At 41.1% G+C, this 17,311-nt stretch overlaps 2 protein-coding genes across 3 annotated transcripts in view; one reads left to right on the top strand and one right to left on the bottom strand.

Moving 5' to 3' along the window:
* MAPKBP1 (mitogen-activated protein kinase binding protein 1) overlaps positions 1–17,311 on the bottom strand; it is a 529,170-nt gene that overhangs the window by 29,555 nt on the left and 482,304 nt on the right. The window lies entirely within an intron of this gene.
* Positions 2,047–17,311, top strand: part of LOC103826647 (cytosolic phospholipase A2 epsilon-like) — a 32,947-nt gene continuing 17,682 nt past the window's right edge. Inside the window, exons 1-6 of one of the 2 annotated variants that reach the window (XM_009102050.4) lie at positions 2,047–2,195; positions 2,615–2,650; positions 8,621–8,693; positions 12,338–12,474; positions 13,186–13,317; positions 13,916–13,956. In XM_009102050.4, the coding sequence (XP_009100298.1) occupies positions 2,169–2,195; positions 2,615–2,650; positions 8,621–8,693; positions 12,338–12,474; positions 13,186–13,317; positions 13,916–13,956 (446 nt within the window). In that variant the 5' untranslated portion in view covers positions 2,047–2,168. The remainder of the gene's footprint in view (positions 2,196–2,614; positions 2,651–8,620; positions 8,694–12,337; positions 12,475–13,185; positions 13,318–13,915; positions 13,957–17,311) is intronic. The other variant, XM_018907634.3, reaches the window with a different exon arrangement.

Genomic DNA, 17,311 nt, shown 5'->3' with positions numbered 1-17,311 from the left:
CTTGCAATAAGATGAAGTCCCCCATTAGTCATACATTTCTGTAGTCCTGGATTATCAGAAGGTGACAAAGTGGTACCTAAGGCAATTGTGGGGTATTGAAAGCAGATGTTATTCCTCCCTGCGACCTATTGCAGTCAGATATACAATTATCTGAATGTCATGTTGGGGAAACTAGTGTTTGATCAGAATGATGTATTTTCTTCTCCTTGACTTAATTAATACGTGGATGCAAAATCACGTGCATGTTAATGTGCACTTGAAAGTGCATGATAGCAGAGGAAAATGACATCTTCCTTTTTACTCTCCTTGTTACTGTTCAGAGCTTTAAAGAGACTGTTGAGTGTTCTGTCATCAGTTACACAGTCTCTCTAATCTTCAAAAATCCAAGAGTGTAAGTAGTATGCATATGATGATCTCTGGCAATTTAAAATTATTAATGTGGAAACATGATTGCTAAAAAGAGGCAATATATGGCTCTTTAGGCTTTGGGTAAATTCAGGCAGGAATTTGCTTAATGCATGCTTTATGATTGTCTTTGAAATTGTCCTTGAATTGTGGAAGATCTAATGAAAAATGCCAAAAACCCAACATAATACATGACCTTGGAAGTTGTAGTATTTTCGAAATTATAATCCTAGGGACACATTTCTACTTCTAAAAGTCCAGTTGGGCAAACTGCAAATTCAAGATTTTTTTATTTTAAGCTGGTGGTGCAGTAGACACCAGTGAATAAGCCATCAAGTTTTCTCAGGGCTGACAAGGACTTACTGTCAGAGGTGTTGTGAGCATTCAGTGCTTAGTTCTATCAGGTATTCACTGCATGAATGAGAAACTGTTGACATTGTTATTCTTGCCTGCCATAAAGATCCCAGGTCTTTAAAACACATTCCAAAGCCTTCTGGTGTGATGTGGACAGGTAGGGGTTAAGGGAGAAAATGACGGTCAAAAACCTGATGGTTGTCATGAGCAGGAGAGGGAGATATATTTAGGAGCATGTTTTGGGAATGGCAATGATGACATTGTTTTGAGATGAGCAAAACAGTCTGAACATTCAGGAAACCATTTAGTGGGTAAGATGCACTGACTCTGGAATAATTTTGTAGATTGTGAAGTGCTGTCTCATGTATGGATCTTCAGAAAGAGTCTGGCAGAGCCAGAGTCTGCTCTTGCATGCTCCAAAATCTACCAGCCTGCACATGCATGCTAGTTTAGGGCTACTCTGATACTCTTTACAAGGCAGTGAGTCACTGTACAGCGGGGTGTAGAGCAGTCAGGGAGGGTTGTGTGCCCTGGAGTTTCTCACAGTGTGCCTGCTGGGCTCAGATCCCTTTGAAGTAAGCTCTGAGGATGGGTCAACTGCTGTGCTCCCCAGGCCCACGCAGGAGAGCACAACCCTCTCTCCTGCCTCACCCTTCCGTTCCCAAGTTTCACCTGCTGCTAATAGCTCCTCCCTTCCCTCTTGTTTGATTTAATATCAAACTGCAAGATTTATGAACATGGATTAACTTTTTTTTTCTGTATATACAATAAATATCCAGGCAAAGAATACTCAGCATGTGTTGAGGTTGCTAAATGTAGCACAGAGATGCTCAAAGTAGCTTTGGGGGTGCTGCAGTCGTTCAGTTGTGGCATCACAACTGAGTCACCTTGCTGACCTGCAGGACTTACCTGCCTGAACTGTGCTGCTGTGGGAAGACTGCTACAGGTATCTGAGTTTATGGTTTGGAAAGAAGCTGCTGACATCTCTGCTACCCTGCAGCATGATGGTGGCAGTGTGGAGATACTCCGAGAGCTGTGATTTAATTAGTCAGAAGCACTTTGCTTTGGGGTTAGAGCTGATGCATAAACACAAAACTTTTCATTACCAGTAGCCAGTACCATCTGGAGAGAGCAATACCTGGGCAGAAAGGGGCTTCAGCTTCCTCCCTGAACATCACAGTGGGTAGAAAAGGAATTGCTCCTCATTCTGCTGACTCAGATGAGGTGCTCTAATAGGCTGCAGGAAGCAGGGAGGTGACTGCCTAATGACTGGAAATAATCAGGGGGTGGGGCAGGAGAGCCTCGTCATAAAATCCCTATTCCTCCACCCCTAACCTGCATGAGGAGTTCCTGCCAGCCATACGACTCAGTAACCTTTAACACTGGACTTACATGCAACTGGGGCTGCAATGGGATCAAATTTAAGTACAAGTGAGGTAAGCAAAACAAGGTGATAGCAAGTGTAAAGTGGGTAAAATTGTCTGGTGTTCCAGTGAAGTTGATCATGGAGGAGAATGAGTGGCAATCAAGGGAGATAGAGTTTGCTGTTCCTCAGATCTTGCTGCAAGGATGGCTTTCCTAGTCTAGGCTTTGCAGAACCTCATGGCACATTTGCATTTTCAAGCTGCATTTTAGGGCTAACAACATTGCTTCTTGTGCTTCCCTGTAAACAAAAAAGGAAATCAGAAGCTGGAAGAGAGCTGTGATGGTGGTCAGTAAAGCACCTAATGATGCAGTTAAAAAGCATAGCTCGAAATGTGTCTTTGAATGTGAGATGTTTTGATATGTCAGCCTAAAGTAAGCATTTAACATGTAGTTTAGTCTTCTTAACTTTGCCTTGTGTTGTTTTTCCTAGACTTTTACGAGCACCTCAGCACCAGCGGTGAGAACGGTAGGTAGCAATTAGCTGGCCCTTCATTAAATGCTGTCCAGTGCTGAATGCAGATCACCAGAAAAAATTTTAGGAATTCAATGGCTCGGGGGAAAGCTGTGTTGCAAAGCTTACTGAGTATTGAAAAGCTGAACTGCAACTTCAGCTCTGTAGATGGAGTATTGAAATAGTCTGGCTGCTGTTGGTGTCTGATGTTTATGTGTTGCACTTTATCTGGGCTGGTTTGTACCTCAACTATATCAGATTTTTAATTACTCCCTTCTTTTGTGTTTTGATTTCTTTGGATGAAATATTCCTGTTTTCTTATAGTTTATTCCTTTATAAGGAGAGCTTTTATGTGGGTCTTACAGTTGTTCCTAGTGCTCTGGTATTCCTTGTAGCCTTTCTTTGCAGTTTAATGGTCTGTCCTAGAGCTTGCAATTCTCTGTGCAGCACAGCATTCACAGGTAAAATGGTGGAATAAATGTGGTGAGCCCAGTCTCCTGACAAGCTTGATCTTATCAGCCTAGTAGGAGTGGGAGTAGTGCCCAAACTTCTCTGAAGGCTAAAAAAGAGCAAAAGGTGTTTTGTAAAGGCTGAGTTGAGGATGAATTCTTTGCACAGGCAAATTAAAAATTGTTGGGCAATTAGCAGACATTTATGTGAAGAGGTGTTAGCATAAAGGAAAATGTATCAGAGAAGCTCCTATGAGCCAGTGAATGGGAGCAAGGGCATTGGCAGCAGGATGAGGCTGTCCTCTGGCCCTTGCAGTGGGTTTGGGGCTGCCAGTTTCAGTTGAAACTCTCTGGAAATCTGTCTGCAAGATGGGCTTTTGTCCCTCCTTCAGTGATGTGGGCACTTCCCAGCTTTGCATCCACATAGGGAAATGAGAGTGATATAGACAATCTTTTAAATGCTGGTAAATTCTTGTGGAGGTTTGCTATTGTAGTATCTGATGCCTGATTGTGCCTGAGAGTCACTTATTTTCTCTGTTCAAAGTGAAATGCTGTGATAAAGATTTTGCAGAATTTCTTCAGAAACTGCCTTCTAAAATTATGTTTAGGTGTCTGTATATAGTCTTGCAGCCCTAAGAGGTGTGCTAGAATAATAAAAATTTCTATTTTAGTTCTAGCCTGTGTTTCAAAGATCAATTTGGCTTTTTTCTCTGTAGTGCTTTTTACAGTGTTAGTAGGTCCCAAGGTGCGAGGCCTGTACAACTGCATGGCTTTAGATTGTTACTTTTATCTTCAAGGTATTTAGGGTGGCAGAACTGACAAGAATGCTGTACCTACAATTTAGAGCAGGACCCAGAGCTCCGTATTTCTGCCTTGAATCTTCAAGGTTCACAGAGGTAAAATTCAGGAAGGACTTGAACTTTATTCCTTTTTTTTTCCATGAAAGTTGATATTTATAATAAGTACATAAGCCTAGTATACCTGAGTTGCTTTTTGTTACTCAGTGGCACAGTCAAGCAAATGAGTTTTCATTGTCAGAGTGAGTTTCAGGGCAACTGGTAGGATGTGTGGGTTTTCAATTTGAGCAGCTATATACATTAGAAAGAATATGTAAAATAGCTGGTGAGAAACATTTGTTAGTGCCCTCATGCTGACAGTCAAAAGAGTAACACTTTTTAGATCACATTAATTACTGACAAAGACTGGTGTGGTCTTGAGGAAACAAAACACATTGAACTGTGGGAATCCTCCTTTCTCAGATTTGGATCCACTCTAACACATGTCCAGCTGTGGAGCTGCAAACAGGAAGAGGAAAAAAAAAAAACCACACATTAAAATTGCAGTCTTAAGCCACAGAAGTTTTGCATAGCTCTTGGAAAGAAGCAGCCATTGACTCAGTGCTGCTCCATTTGCTTTTATCCTGAAACAAACCTGGGGACTTCTACTGACTTGATAAAGACCCAGATACAGGGTATTTTAAAATGGGTGAAATACATACAAAATAGCAGTACAAGGAAAAGTGTTTCTTATGTGTTTGACTTTGCCTGAGGTGAAATCCTGCCTGCCTATGAGGCTCCAAAATGCTTTGAAGTTAAAAGGTGCCACATACCTGACCCAGGTCAGAAGCAGGGCAGTGATCTGTGTTTTAAAGCCTTGCTGCTCTTTCTGACAGGGTGAGTGATTTCTTTGTTGCTTTTCATAGCTTTTTAAGTAGTGATGAGATTTGTATTCCTCTTTGATGAGAAAGTTAAGGGAAGAGTGCTTTCCCCCAAATCCATACGTACTTTGATAACTGCCTCATCTCTTAACGTGACTTAGCAATATTGTAAGAGTTTCACTTTTTTTTTCCACTCTTAAGAAAAAAATTCTGTGAAAGACTTTAAAGCTTGGGACTTGACTAAAATAGAGCAATTTTAGAGACCAGTTATATAATTCATTCATATGGATGAGCACTCATGTATGTGAACACTCCTACTGACTGCCCTCGGACTGGATATGTGAGGATTGCACAAGTGTGCCACAGGACTTAATTGAATTTTTATCTGACGTAGGACAGTGTGACCAAGTCTTGCATTTGCAGCCTCATATATTTAAGTCATTTCAACAGTGATCATTAAGATGCCTGGCTTGTGTTTCCGGTTTATGAGGTAAGATTGGTGTCTCAGATGAAATAAATATAGAAGCCGAAAGTTGAAGTGTGTGTAATGACTGACTGTAATAACTGGCCTCAGAGCTTACCCAGTCTGTGATATGGTCATCATCACATAAAAGGCAAGGATGTGGAAATCTTTGCCAATTGCTAGGAGATTATCCAGATTAGGACAAGTTTTTCTGTGTGACTTTGAGTAAGTGGCTGATAGCTAGACTTGGTAATGCATTCAGGCACCTAAAAGTTAGGAGTTGTAAGGTTGGACTTCCAGGACTCTGGTATGGGAAGGCACTCCACAACCCAAAGTTGAGCACTGAGAATCATTTCCATAAGTTTGGAGAGTAAGATACATCAGAATGGAATTGTAATAGCTGTGCAGAAAATTGCATAAATGGTCAGGTAAGATGGGCAGCTGGGAACAACTTTCACAGTTCCTATCTCCACGTGGCTTGTGGCTGCAGGGAGACGTCACTATCCCCTTGAGATTCACAAAGTAAAGGTCTTGGTGCTTCTTTTCCAATAGCTGAGCCAAGGTTATTCTTTTAAAATGGTGTTAGGCCCAGGAATTAATAGAATTTCCATGGAATGGGGAACTTCTGCCCAAGTCAATTTTTCTATAATCAAGGAATGCAAGCCTTCTTCTTTCTGGGTAAGAGAGATGTTCCACATCTTCTGAAATAATATTTCTGAGGTCAAAAACACTTACAATTTATTGGATAGGGAAAGCAGGGACAAAACATAAATGTAAAAGTCAAGTCAGTAGATGTCAGGGGTAGACAAGCCTTGGCTGCTGGTCCCTGTGTCTAGGAGGGCTCCTCGCTTTTGCCCACTACTATTTTATTCATATTGAAAATTAATTGTAGCACTTCAGCTGTATAGTCTGGGCCTGATATCTTTTGGTTGCTTTGGATTGGAGACTTTAATCTTTTTTGTTTGTTTGCTTGTTTTTTTTTCCCCCAAAGAACTTTCTTCTTTCGTGTCTATCCAAGTTATCCTTTGTGGACATGTTTGGAACAACGGAGCAGATAGAGATGTGATACAGACTTTGTGACAACTGAAATGCCCCACACCTGACAATCCCAGGGCTTGCAGGCTGTGCTCTGTAAAACTGCCCTGTGGGAGAGACTGGACAGGTCAGATAACAAATTGCCCATATCAGAGACTGCTCTGACCCTCCTGCTGCTCTCTCACTGCCCCTCAGCTCTGCATCTTCAGCCCCCTTTGTCCACTCACTCAAAGGGAAGTGCAAGACAATACTCTGGGGATTACTCAGGTTATTTCTTGGAGACAGTTTGTGTTCTCTGCTGACTTTTCAGAGGTGCTGAGGTTTTCATTGAGGAGGACTAGGACCTCCTTCATTACATTGGCTTATTGTCCAATGTCATGTTATGGTCCCAGTTGCTTGACACCCTGGCAAAGCATTGTGAAGCACTTCAGGATAAGTCCTGTGATACTGCCGAAAAATAATTTGGCAAAATGTATAGCCCAAATGAAGGAAATAATAGCAAGGTATGTTCTATTAGTGAACATCAGTGTAAAATTTATGCTTTTGCTGCTTTATTATTAATGCGGGCACTTCTGATGCCTGCATTAAGCAATAAAGCCCATGTGTTTGTGTTAGGACACTGTATTAGCTTTGTGAGATTATAATATATCTGTGAAAATAAGAGAGAGGGCCTGTGGGTGGAGGTAGAATCACAGAATATTCTGAGTACAAAGGGACCCACAAGGACCATGGAGTCCTGGCCCTGCACAGCACCATCCCCAAGAATCACACCAGGTGCCTGAGAGCATTGTCCAGACTTTTCTTGAACTCTGTCAGGCTGGTGCTGAGACCCCTTCCCTGGGGAGCCTGTTCCAGTGCTCACTCACCCTCTGGGTGAAAAACCCTTTTCTAATATGCCACCTAAACCTCCCCTGACCCAATTCATTCCATTCCCATGGGTTCTGTCACTGGTTACCACAGAGGAGACAGCAGTACTTGCCCCTCCTTTTCCCCTTGTGAGGAAGTTGCAGACTGCAGTGAGGTCTCCCCTCGGTCTACTCCAGGCTGAACAGACCAAATGATCTCAGCCACCCCTCATATGGCTTCTCCTCAAGATCCTTCTTTGTTGCCCTCCTTTGGATACTCTCTAATTCTTGTCTTGTGGCCAGATATGCCACAATATGTGCATAAAACTAAAACTGTCCCCAGCACTCGATGTGAGGTCACCCCAGAGCAGAGCAGAGCAGGACAATGCCCTCCCCTGCCTGGTTGGCCATGCTGTGCCTGATGCCCCCCAGGACACGTTTGGCCTTCCTGGCTGCCAGGGCACTGCAGACTCACGTCCAGATTGCCACAGCCCAGGACCCCCATGTACCTTTCCTGTGACACTGGAAAGCATCTTGTTCCCCAGGGTGTATTAGTACCTTGTTCTCACCATCTGGTACAGATAGAAAAATTATATTAGATTTTGGGCACATTAAAACCTGTTTCTTTTCTAAAACAGAATCAGTAAGTGGAAAGCTAAATATCAGTTTGAGCAAGTGTTGAGAAAAATGTTATCTGTACATAAATTTTGGTTTTAAAATGAAAGATGGCATATATGAAAGAGGAGATGTTAGTATGTGAGATAGAGTAAGAAGTTAAGCAGTTGTCTCACAGCTGAAATGGGGAAAGGGCTAATTTATAGCCTGAGGAATATGAAGATTCATTAGTATGAGCCATGGAGGTTATGAATTATTATAGACTTTATATCTCTGAGCTCAAGGTTTCTGATATTTAGTGGGGTTGTGAGTTAATTCCCAAGATCAACTCTGGGATGATTTTTCTAGCTTTCTGCTGGGGGTCAGAGCTGATGATCAGAGGTTCACCAGAGACTTCAAGAGAAGTATCTCATCGCTGTCAGCTGCATTTCTGTTTTTGGCTATGTACAGAAGTTTGTGCTGGTGTGGGGACTTGTGCTGGTGCATGGTAGACAGTCCTGCTTTCACAGCTCCTGTGACAGCATTTGGTGTCCCAGAGACAACCTGTTCCACTGCAGGCAGTGGTGTGTGAGAGGTGAGGACACCCACGAGTGTGCCTCAGGGGTGTTTATTGTGATAATAAGGGGGCAATGATGGGAAGATGTGATCTTTATCAAATCAAACTCTTGGCACCTATCATTACTTTCAGTGATTTTGAAATATATTACTTCTATTTCAGGCCTCAAGAGAATTCTGTGCCAAAAATCTGTACAGATTTTTGACTGCTCTCCTTGGTTTGATGAATTGTTTTGTCTCAACCTTGAAAACTGCTGTTCTGTTTATGTCCTCAGAATTTCAGGGTTACAGTAGTCTGTGACTACAGGCTAGAATAATAATGTCTTTTTTTTTTTTCCTTTTTTCCTTTTCTAAATTTTTGTGCAGGCACCAGTATCTCCCTTCAACTTGCTCACTGTAAAAATACTAAGAGTGAGGAATGCCCGGAAGGCAGACTTCCGTGAGTACTTCTGCTATTGTTGGATGGCTTTTATAACTTTTTAAAGAAAATATTTCTATAATGCTATTGTTCTCAAGTTGTGTAGGAATAAAAGCATGCATTCCTGTAAGTTTGAAAGAATAATTTATAATACTGAAGCACTGCGTTCTCTTATAAATTTAAAGGGTCTGACTCAGGCAAGGTGATGCATTTATGTCTTTTTTTCATTTCTTACTGTTTGAGATATATTTCCTACCCTTCTGACATCAGACTTAAATGCTGATCTGAGATCTGCTCTGGAAACCATGAAAATCCTTGTATTTTAAAGTAAGAAGCCTGAGTATTTACTAAAGAATTTCTGGATGGAAGAAAGGAGAGAACTGGCAATGCAGATGTAAAATCAGCAGTAGCAAGAAAGCCTATGAAAAGAAAATATTTACAAACAAAAGCATTCTATTACTTCTGCAGAATTTGTACATATCCAGGAAATGATGGATATAAAATCCAGTGTGTCTTGAAATTTATTTAACCTACAGAATGGAGCTGCTTAAAAGTCAGAAAAAAAATTAACAGAGCAATACTCGGAGCACTTGACAGGTTTTTAAGTGAGGGGAAGTTAAAAAATGGATATCTAGAATTGACACTTCAAAAGAAAAAGGTGAAATAAATACAAAGGGAATTAGAAAATTCAAGTCTAACAACCACATGAATAAATCTGAAGGATGTAAAAAAAAAAAGTCCACACTGTTTCCTAAAATCTTGCTGAACATGGCCAAAATTGATTTTCTTTTGGTATGCTCAGAATTTAATGCAGCACATCATAGTTTGTAAGAAAATTTTAGTTAATGTAACCTATATTTTGATATAGATTCTAACTTGTGTGATGGGTTAAGAGTAGAGAAAAAAACATACCAGAGGTTGGATTTGGTGGTTTCTGGCAGGAGGGATATGGTCAGATCATATGGAAGTTGTGCTTAACAACAGTATTTCTGAATGACTGATCACTATCAGGGAAGAAATCTCTGCTGCCCTTATATGTGGTATTCTGGTTACTTGAGCACCTTCCACAATGTAATACTACTGTATTACATCAAATGTATTACTGCTTATTTCTCTTTTTTCTTCAGTTCATTAGACAAAGAGAGAACACTTTATAAGGTGTCAAGTTAGGGGTTTCTTCAAGTTCTATTTTTATGTATAGAAGCACACACTCCACGAGCTTATAATTTTATGCACAACTTTTTATTTACCAAAATCCAAATTTTAAAATGCCTAAATGGTGTTTTGCACCAACCAAATGTGTGATCTGCCTAGACCACCACTGCAATTGCCTCTACAAACCCACGTGAACAACTGTGTGTGCATTTCTGTATTCCTGTATGTCTGCACTGCCTGCTCCTGTTTCATTTCCTTGTGGCTGTCCTTCCCAGAGCAACCTGCTCCCTCCTTATCACTGTGAATCATCAGGGTCTGTTTTGGCTAAACCTGTTGGTATGTCTGCCACACCATATGGCTTTCTTGCTTGGTGCTCTGGTCTCAAGAGCAGATGAATATCATATCTTGATCCCCTTGAGAGGCCCCAAATTCAGAACTTGGGCATCCCAAACAGTTGTTTAAAGTGTATCTGGCAGAGAGGTTTGTAAGCTTTTCATTAAGAATATTTTCTTAACAGAAAATTTATTGTCTAAAAAAACTGTGTTATTGGGGAAAAGACTTGTCCATTTCTTTGTCAGCAGTGGGAAGGGTATTTCAGGTTGTGTTTACATTTTCTGAGACATCAATAAGGCAAACATTTCAACTAGTTTTCCTTGAAACTTCAGTATTTTCAACTGTGGGAAAATGTTCCTTTTCTACCTGTGTCTAATGATAAAACTATGATGCTTGTTACAATTCTGAGTTAGCATTTATTTCCTCCACTTTAGCCTACCAATTTTGCTGGTTAAATCTTGGCATTCCCTGTGGCTATTTATTTCTCTTACATATATTTTCTCATTATTGGAGTGTTCGTGCTTTATTTATTGAAGCGAACATTTCTTCTTGTTCATTAACTCTCATGTTGCTATTTACTTTACTAGTGAAAAATAAAAATACTTTAAAAATGCTCCTCCCTACTTATGTTTCAGAACAAGATAATTTTCATAGATTGGAGTAGAGGCCTGAAAATCTAGACTAAGTTTTGGCACTGACATTGACTGCAGTATGGGATCTTGGGCAAAGCATAGCATCATAGAATGGTTTGGGTTGGAAGGGACCTTAAAACAACCCCCCTGCCATGAACAGGGACACCTTCCACTAGACTAGGTTGATCAAAACTCTATCCAGAGGGATGGTCTTGAACAGTTCCAAGAAATTCAAATTTTCTCATTGTACTTATTTGCGTAATCCTTATATTGCTACTGTGAATAATCAGAGTGGCTCATCCTCTTTGAAAATGGAAACTGTAGCATTTAATCATCATTAACCATTTGCATTTTCATCTGCTTACATTTGTGCCTCTGTTGAACATCTGATCAGTCACAGTCTTCTGATCAGGTCTCTTTCTGGAAATGCTTTCCTTCCCACAGTCACAATCCAGATTTTGCTGATTGTGATAGCATGGTTAACAACACAATAAAGGCATGGCTTGGCTTGTAGGAAAACCTAAATTTGTGATTGTTATGGAACGATAAAGAGGAAATACATGAAGTAATTGCTCTTAATGTGATGTAATAACACTGTTACACGTTTTGAGCATGATGCAGGATTGACTATGAGCTGAATTATTTGGCCTGCTCTGACTCACAAGGTTGCTGTAAGAACCAGGTGACTGGTTGAGCATTGCTAATGTGGAATAGGGAGATTGCATTACAGGTGTGAGAGAAAGGCCACTGGCACCTGTATCATGCTTCTGCTAAGTCTCACTCCCTGGAGTTCTCCCTCCAATTTGAGGACTATGAATACAGGAGAAGCTGATGTCTTCATTAGCACTCATGGCTTCCTTCCCCAGACATGGGTGGTGGCAGCATCTTTCCAGTCTGCAGACAGAGCAGTAGGAAGGAATTGAACACACAGTATTTTAATTATGGTGATTAAATGGATTTTGTTTTCTGAGGAGCACACAACTTCTAAAACCTTTGTCAAATATATGAATGAATAGGAATAGGCACATTCTGATTTATGATAAATCAAATTTTTCAGCTATGATCCGAGAACACCTTTAATCAAAAAAATTCTGTTCTTCAGTTAAGCTAGCATGTTAATAAAGGCTTTCATTAAGCTAAGGTAGAAAATCTGGGGAAGAAATTATAGAAAACAAGTCTCTCTATAGCCCAGATGGAGGGTTGTGAGGTGTGTTGCCTGTCCCAGCCATTTGGATAATCACGAAGATAAAACTAAATGCAACATCTACTGTCTGTGGAGGACGGTGCAATTTCAAGTATAAAGTAACATTAAAATAAAAAAAAGTATGTCTAACTAAGAGAGAAAAGGTGGAAATGGGTATTGCAAATGTGTGAGGATGTCTGTTCCCCTGTTAGTGCTTCATTGTATTATTTACACCTAATCCTGTATGTTTTAGGAAGAAAGCCCCAGCTGTGCTATCTTTGTCTTATTCGGGTTAAGTGGGCACTGTGCAGTGATTCTTTCTCCGGATACATTTTAACTGTGCTCATCTTCTCCCTGCACAGTCACCCTCTCAGACTGCTATGTGACACTGTGGCTGCCCACTGCCTCCGCAGAGAAGGTTCGGACCAGGACCATCAGGAACAGCAAAAACCCTGTTTGGAATGAAGCTTTCTGCTACAAGATTGACCGCCGTGTCAAGGTAGCTGGCATTAATTCTTTTCACCATTTGGTGTCTGCAGTTAGTCATTAGATTACACAGAACTGCAGTAAAACAATACATACATAGCTAGTTCCAAACACAGAAGATATTAAAGATTCCTCAGGAAAAGAAACCAAAACCCTGTTGCTTATATCCTCCTTAGTGTTGCTCTATTCCCCTTATTTGTTACTTACACATTTACTATACTGCAATAAGAAGGAATTAAACGCTCTTCAGAATACAGCTTTACTATCCTATCCCCAATCTTGACATAAACAAGCCAAACCCAAGAAAAAGATCACATAAAAATAGTGGCAAAATCACTCAGTTCTAGACATTGTGAAAATCCTTTAAGCCATCTTTATGTACCTGTGACTGTTTTATACACTTAGAACCAAAGGCCATAAAATAAATATAGAACAATTTTATGCAGTCATTGATCACAAACTCATGGATGTCCTGCATGACCTGTTTGTCTTGTGTGCCTGGGGAAAGGAAACAAGCTTGCTTCTTTTTTGTGTGAAGAGTTATCAGTAATCTCACGTCTAATAAACCCAAGTCTCTTTCCTTTTTCTCTTTCTCTTTCTCCTTTTCCTCCTTCCCATAAAACTGGAGGAACGAGGAAAGAAAATGTAGTCTAGAGATCTTCCTGCCTTCTGGAGCTCTTAGATGTAGCAGTAACTCCATGATGTTCTTGACCTCTTTGTGCAGAACGTGCTGGAGCTGAAGGTGTGTGACGAAGACACGGTCACCAGGGATGATGAACTCTGCACGGTTCTCTTTGACATAGACAAGCTCACTGTGGGGCGTACTGTCCGTGTGAAGTTCCAGCTGAATCCACAGGTGAGCAATGGAATTGGTGAGAACAAAAGTAAATTCTCTCCTTCCATCCCAATAGATCCTTTTACAGGGTTTCATTTTAGGAAACATCTACTTGAACTGTATTTTGCTGCAGTTCTAAGAAATTGTGCTTTTTGCTAGCTTTAGTTTAGAACAAATATCCATGCTGAAAATACAGGATGGAACCACCTGCAACTAGTTATCCAGTCCTCATTCTGAATATTTCTGGGATGTTTGTTTGCTCTTGGTGTAAATTCTGAGTTTTCAACTCCTTTTAACTGTAATGGTATTAAAGAGGCTAATTCCTTTTGTTTTGGGAATTAAAATCTGAAGAAATAGCTGTTTCAGCAGAATGGCAATTCTTAAGCATGCAGATTTGCTTATAAAGCATTTAGATTCAAAAAATTCATTTTGGCAACTGCTTTTTCAGTATCTAAAAATTCAATATCTTCAGTCAAAACTATGGTTTTCTTATATTCTGGGAATTTTCCTAAGTTCTACTTTAAATGCATATTTAAAAAATTATATATAACTGGTATGATGAAAGCTGTGAAGAAAAATAAGTAATCAGTCTTTCTTTTTTTTTATCTCCTCTCTTCAGGCACGTGAGGAGCTGGAGGTGGAGTTCACATTGCAGAACACGTGAGTAGAGTCCTAAATTCTTAATAAAATGTTATATTCAGTATAAAAATAGTCTGAAAATCTGGCTCAAATGTGATGGTGCTTCTTAAACCTGCAGCAGCTAGGTATTTTCCTTCAAGTATAGTAAAATGGAGTTGTAGAATACATGCTTTTCAATTTCAAATATCTGAAATATGATCTTTTTTTTCCTGTTTGAATTCTGCCTCTTGGGCAGCAGCTTCTTCCTGTTCTCTTTTTTCTCATTGAGTCAATGAGATACACAAGGAAGTATGAGGACAATGACAATATTCAGGAAGCTTTGACCCTTAGGAGTGCCAAGCCTAAATGCCCTAATTACCCCCTTCTTGGGGAATCTGGTTTTTCAAATCCACAACATTATAAAATGCACTTCCATAAGTTTATCTGCTCAATTCATCTGGCTACACATGGGGAGCTGTGGCAGAGAAAGGAGACAAATATTCTGCATAAAGTAAGGTCCAAAAACTGCTGTGTGAGTCTGAGGACTGAGGAAGCAGGAAAGCTGGATGGACAGCAGTAGCTTCACTTGGTAGGCTTGAAAGGTGTTGGTGGAGTTTTACTATTTAGAGGATGTACTTAGGGAAGGTACTGCTATTAGGTGGTACTGCTGGGACCTTCTCAAGGCATTTGGGGCAATCCAGGAGGCCTAGCAGGATAATACTTGGGTGGATACCTTGAATTCCTGACAGCAGGGGAAATAAGAACTTGCTGGTATAAGGGCAGTAGCCCAGTGTTAAGAACTGGAGAAGGAAAGATCTCAGTGTTCACACACAAGAAAGCTATCAGAGCTGAAAGAGTCTCAAAATCTCTTTTTACAACTCATGGAGGGTGGATTGTTTGTTGTTTACTGTGCACCAGAGCTGGCAAAAGGCCCAGCAATACCAAGACAAACAGTGCCTGTCACGTAGCAGGAGTGTCACAACATCGGTAATGGCAATGGGGAAGCTCCAGCAGGCATCACAGATCTCCTGTCTAGGGTCCTCCTTCTCTGGCAAGTTACAGGATGGGTTATGGAGTTGGTACAGGGAATCACACTCTTGATAATCCTGTCTTTGATGGGGGAGGTCCCAGCAGGTGGTCTGGCTTGGATGTTGTGCACAAGCGGGTTTCTGTACAGGAACAGAGGCTGGAACTTGTCTTGGAGCATGTGTGGCTCCAGCTCTGTGCCAAACTCTTCTGTCTGACCTTGCAGCCGATTCCCTTTTCCTGGAGTTGTATTCAATAAAGTCAGAAATGGGACAGCTTTTGCAAGTGATGCCTGAGCAGGAATTCTGCTGGTTGGAAGAGGATGGGTTGGAACTGTACCAATAAAATTACTCCTTTGCAGTCTCAAGGCAGAGGTTTTAAAAAGTGTGACTGTCATGGCTCATTTGCTCCAGCAAGAAGGCATCTGGTCTACTATTTTTCATTCATAGTGTGGCTCCTGAGTGACCAATGTAATGGTTGTGGCCTGAAGAACTCCACATGCAAAGGCAAGAAGGTGCTGCATTATAAGTGGGGGAATGTCCCTGTGAGCTCACAGTAGGACTGAGAAAATGGACTTGATGCCAGAAGGCAGATTGACTTTTCTCCTATTCACATTTCTTGCATTTGTGTGGTGGTCAGTGCTGTTCTGCCCATCAGCTGAGTCTGGAATAAGGGTCTAGGCACATCTGGATTGATTAAATATGTGTCGTGGTAGGATATTGAGAGGGTGGTTTTTTTCCCTCACTTTGGAATGTGTGATGTCAGGAGTAATTAATGAAAGGATTTGTCCAATAAACTATAGACAATGGATTGCATAGATAAACTAGAGAGCCTTGGAAAGGTCTGAACAACTGAAGTAGTTGAGATGTGTCACCAGAAAGCTATGGACCCACACCAACCTCTTCTGGTGAGCTTGTGTTGAACAAACTCAGCAGGTTTTGGTAAGATTTTTGGTCAGTGCTGGATGGGAGAATGTTGACAGAGATAATTTTTAGTAGGAGAGAGCCCTCTGACAACAAGGAGTACAGATGAGCATGTGGGATAGTTTCTAGAAATCCTGTATTGTGATGGGAACAATGAGAATATACTTTTGTGGTGGTGATATGGCAGTTTATTTCTGAAATTAATAACTATTCCCACCAGCAATTTTTCCTGATGCTTTTTATCTACAGTTTTTAATTTCTTCCCCATCTTCATTCTAGATTTTACTAATTGCAAGGTTTATTACATTAGCCTTTTTCTTTCTTTCCAGCATTTCAGATGAATAATACCACACATGAAGTGTGACCCCAGGCCAAAAATGTTTCCTGGGTTGCACCTATGATAGTGGCTTTGCTGCTCCTACTTTTGTTTGCCTATAACCTCACTGCAAAGGTTGTGTTTGTGTTACCTCTACCAAAAAGAACTTTATAACAATCACCTCATGTTACATTGGAAGGCTGTATCATGATTTGTTCCTGTTACATTTTATTTAAAATGGAAAAAACCCTTCATTTTGTGGATGGGTTTCCACAACAGCAAGATGAACACCCTCTCTAGTTTTGCCTCACCCTTATGCCACTGCTGCAGACCAGCAAATGCTCACCTCAGCTGGAGAGTGGCAGGCACTGAGGGCCAGCTGTTTGATCCTAACCACACAGAGAGGAAGGCATGCTCCTTCCTCCAAGTGCCTTTTCAGCAGCAACCAAGCCAAGGGATTGCAAATGCCTGCCCAATGTTTTCTGGGCCATTGCAGGAGCCCAGCTGGCGTGAGAGCTGCTGCGCTTGGGCAGCAGTGACAGAAAAGGTAAGGCTGCTGTACGCAGGCTGCTGGTTGGTGTGCTTCAGTGCTTTTTGAGCTGTTCTCTGTGGTTGTCAGTGGTAACCTGGCCCTTTTCCCGTGTCTGCACTGGCAGGGTGCAGCACCAGAACGAGCCCATCCGCGTCGCTACAGGGACGGGGTCCCGCTGGAGCCGGTGGCTGCGCTCGCTCAACATCCCCCTCCCCTCCGACTTCTACTGAGGGCCACGCTGACCTGAGGGGCCACAGAGGGGCTTCTGGTGAGCTGCAAGGTGATTTGAGCTTCCAGGGAAAGGTCTAAGAGCCCCAGGGTGCTTGCTGTACCTGCTGATCTTCTTTTTGGCCTCTTTTATCTTTCAGATGTCTCAAGCTGAGGAAGTGCATCTCTAACAACTCTTAGAAGAATGAAGGACCACTCTTACACAACCTTTCATCTCCACTCCTTCTCCCTTTTTTTTTTCAAATGTGAAAGACTATGTTTAAAACAAAGCCCAATTAACAGAAATAAATGTAAATAGATGTACAAAAAGCTGTATAAAAGTTAAATATTAATTATTGAGATATGGCAAAAGCAGGATTTTTAGAAAATAAA

The sequence above is a fragment of the Serinus canaria genome, chromosome 5 (genome assembly GCF_022539315.1).
Source record: "Serinus canaria isolate serCan28SL12 chromosome 5, serCan2020, whole genome shotgun sequence".
NCBI classification, from domain to species: Eukaryota; Metazoa; Chordata; class Aves; order Passeriformes; family Fringillidae; genus Serinus; species Serinus canaria.
Note: the sequence above shows the minus strand (reverse complement) of the source record. Positions and strands in the feature narration are given on the sequence as shown.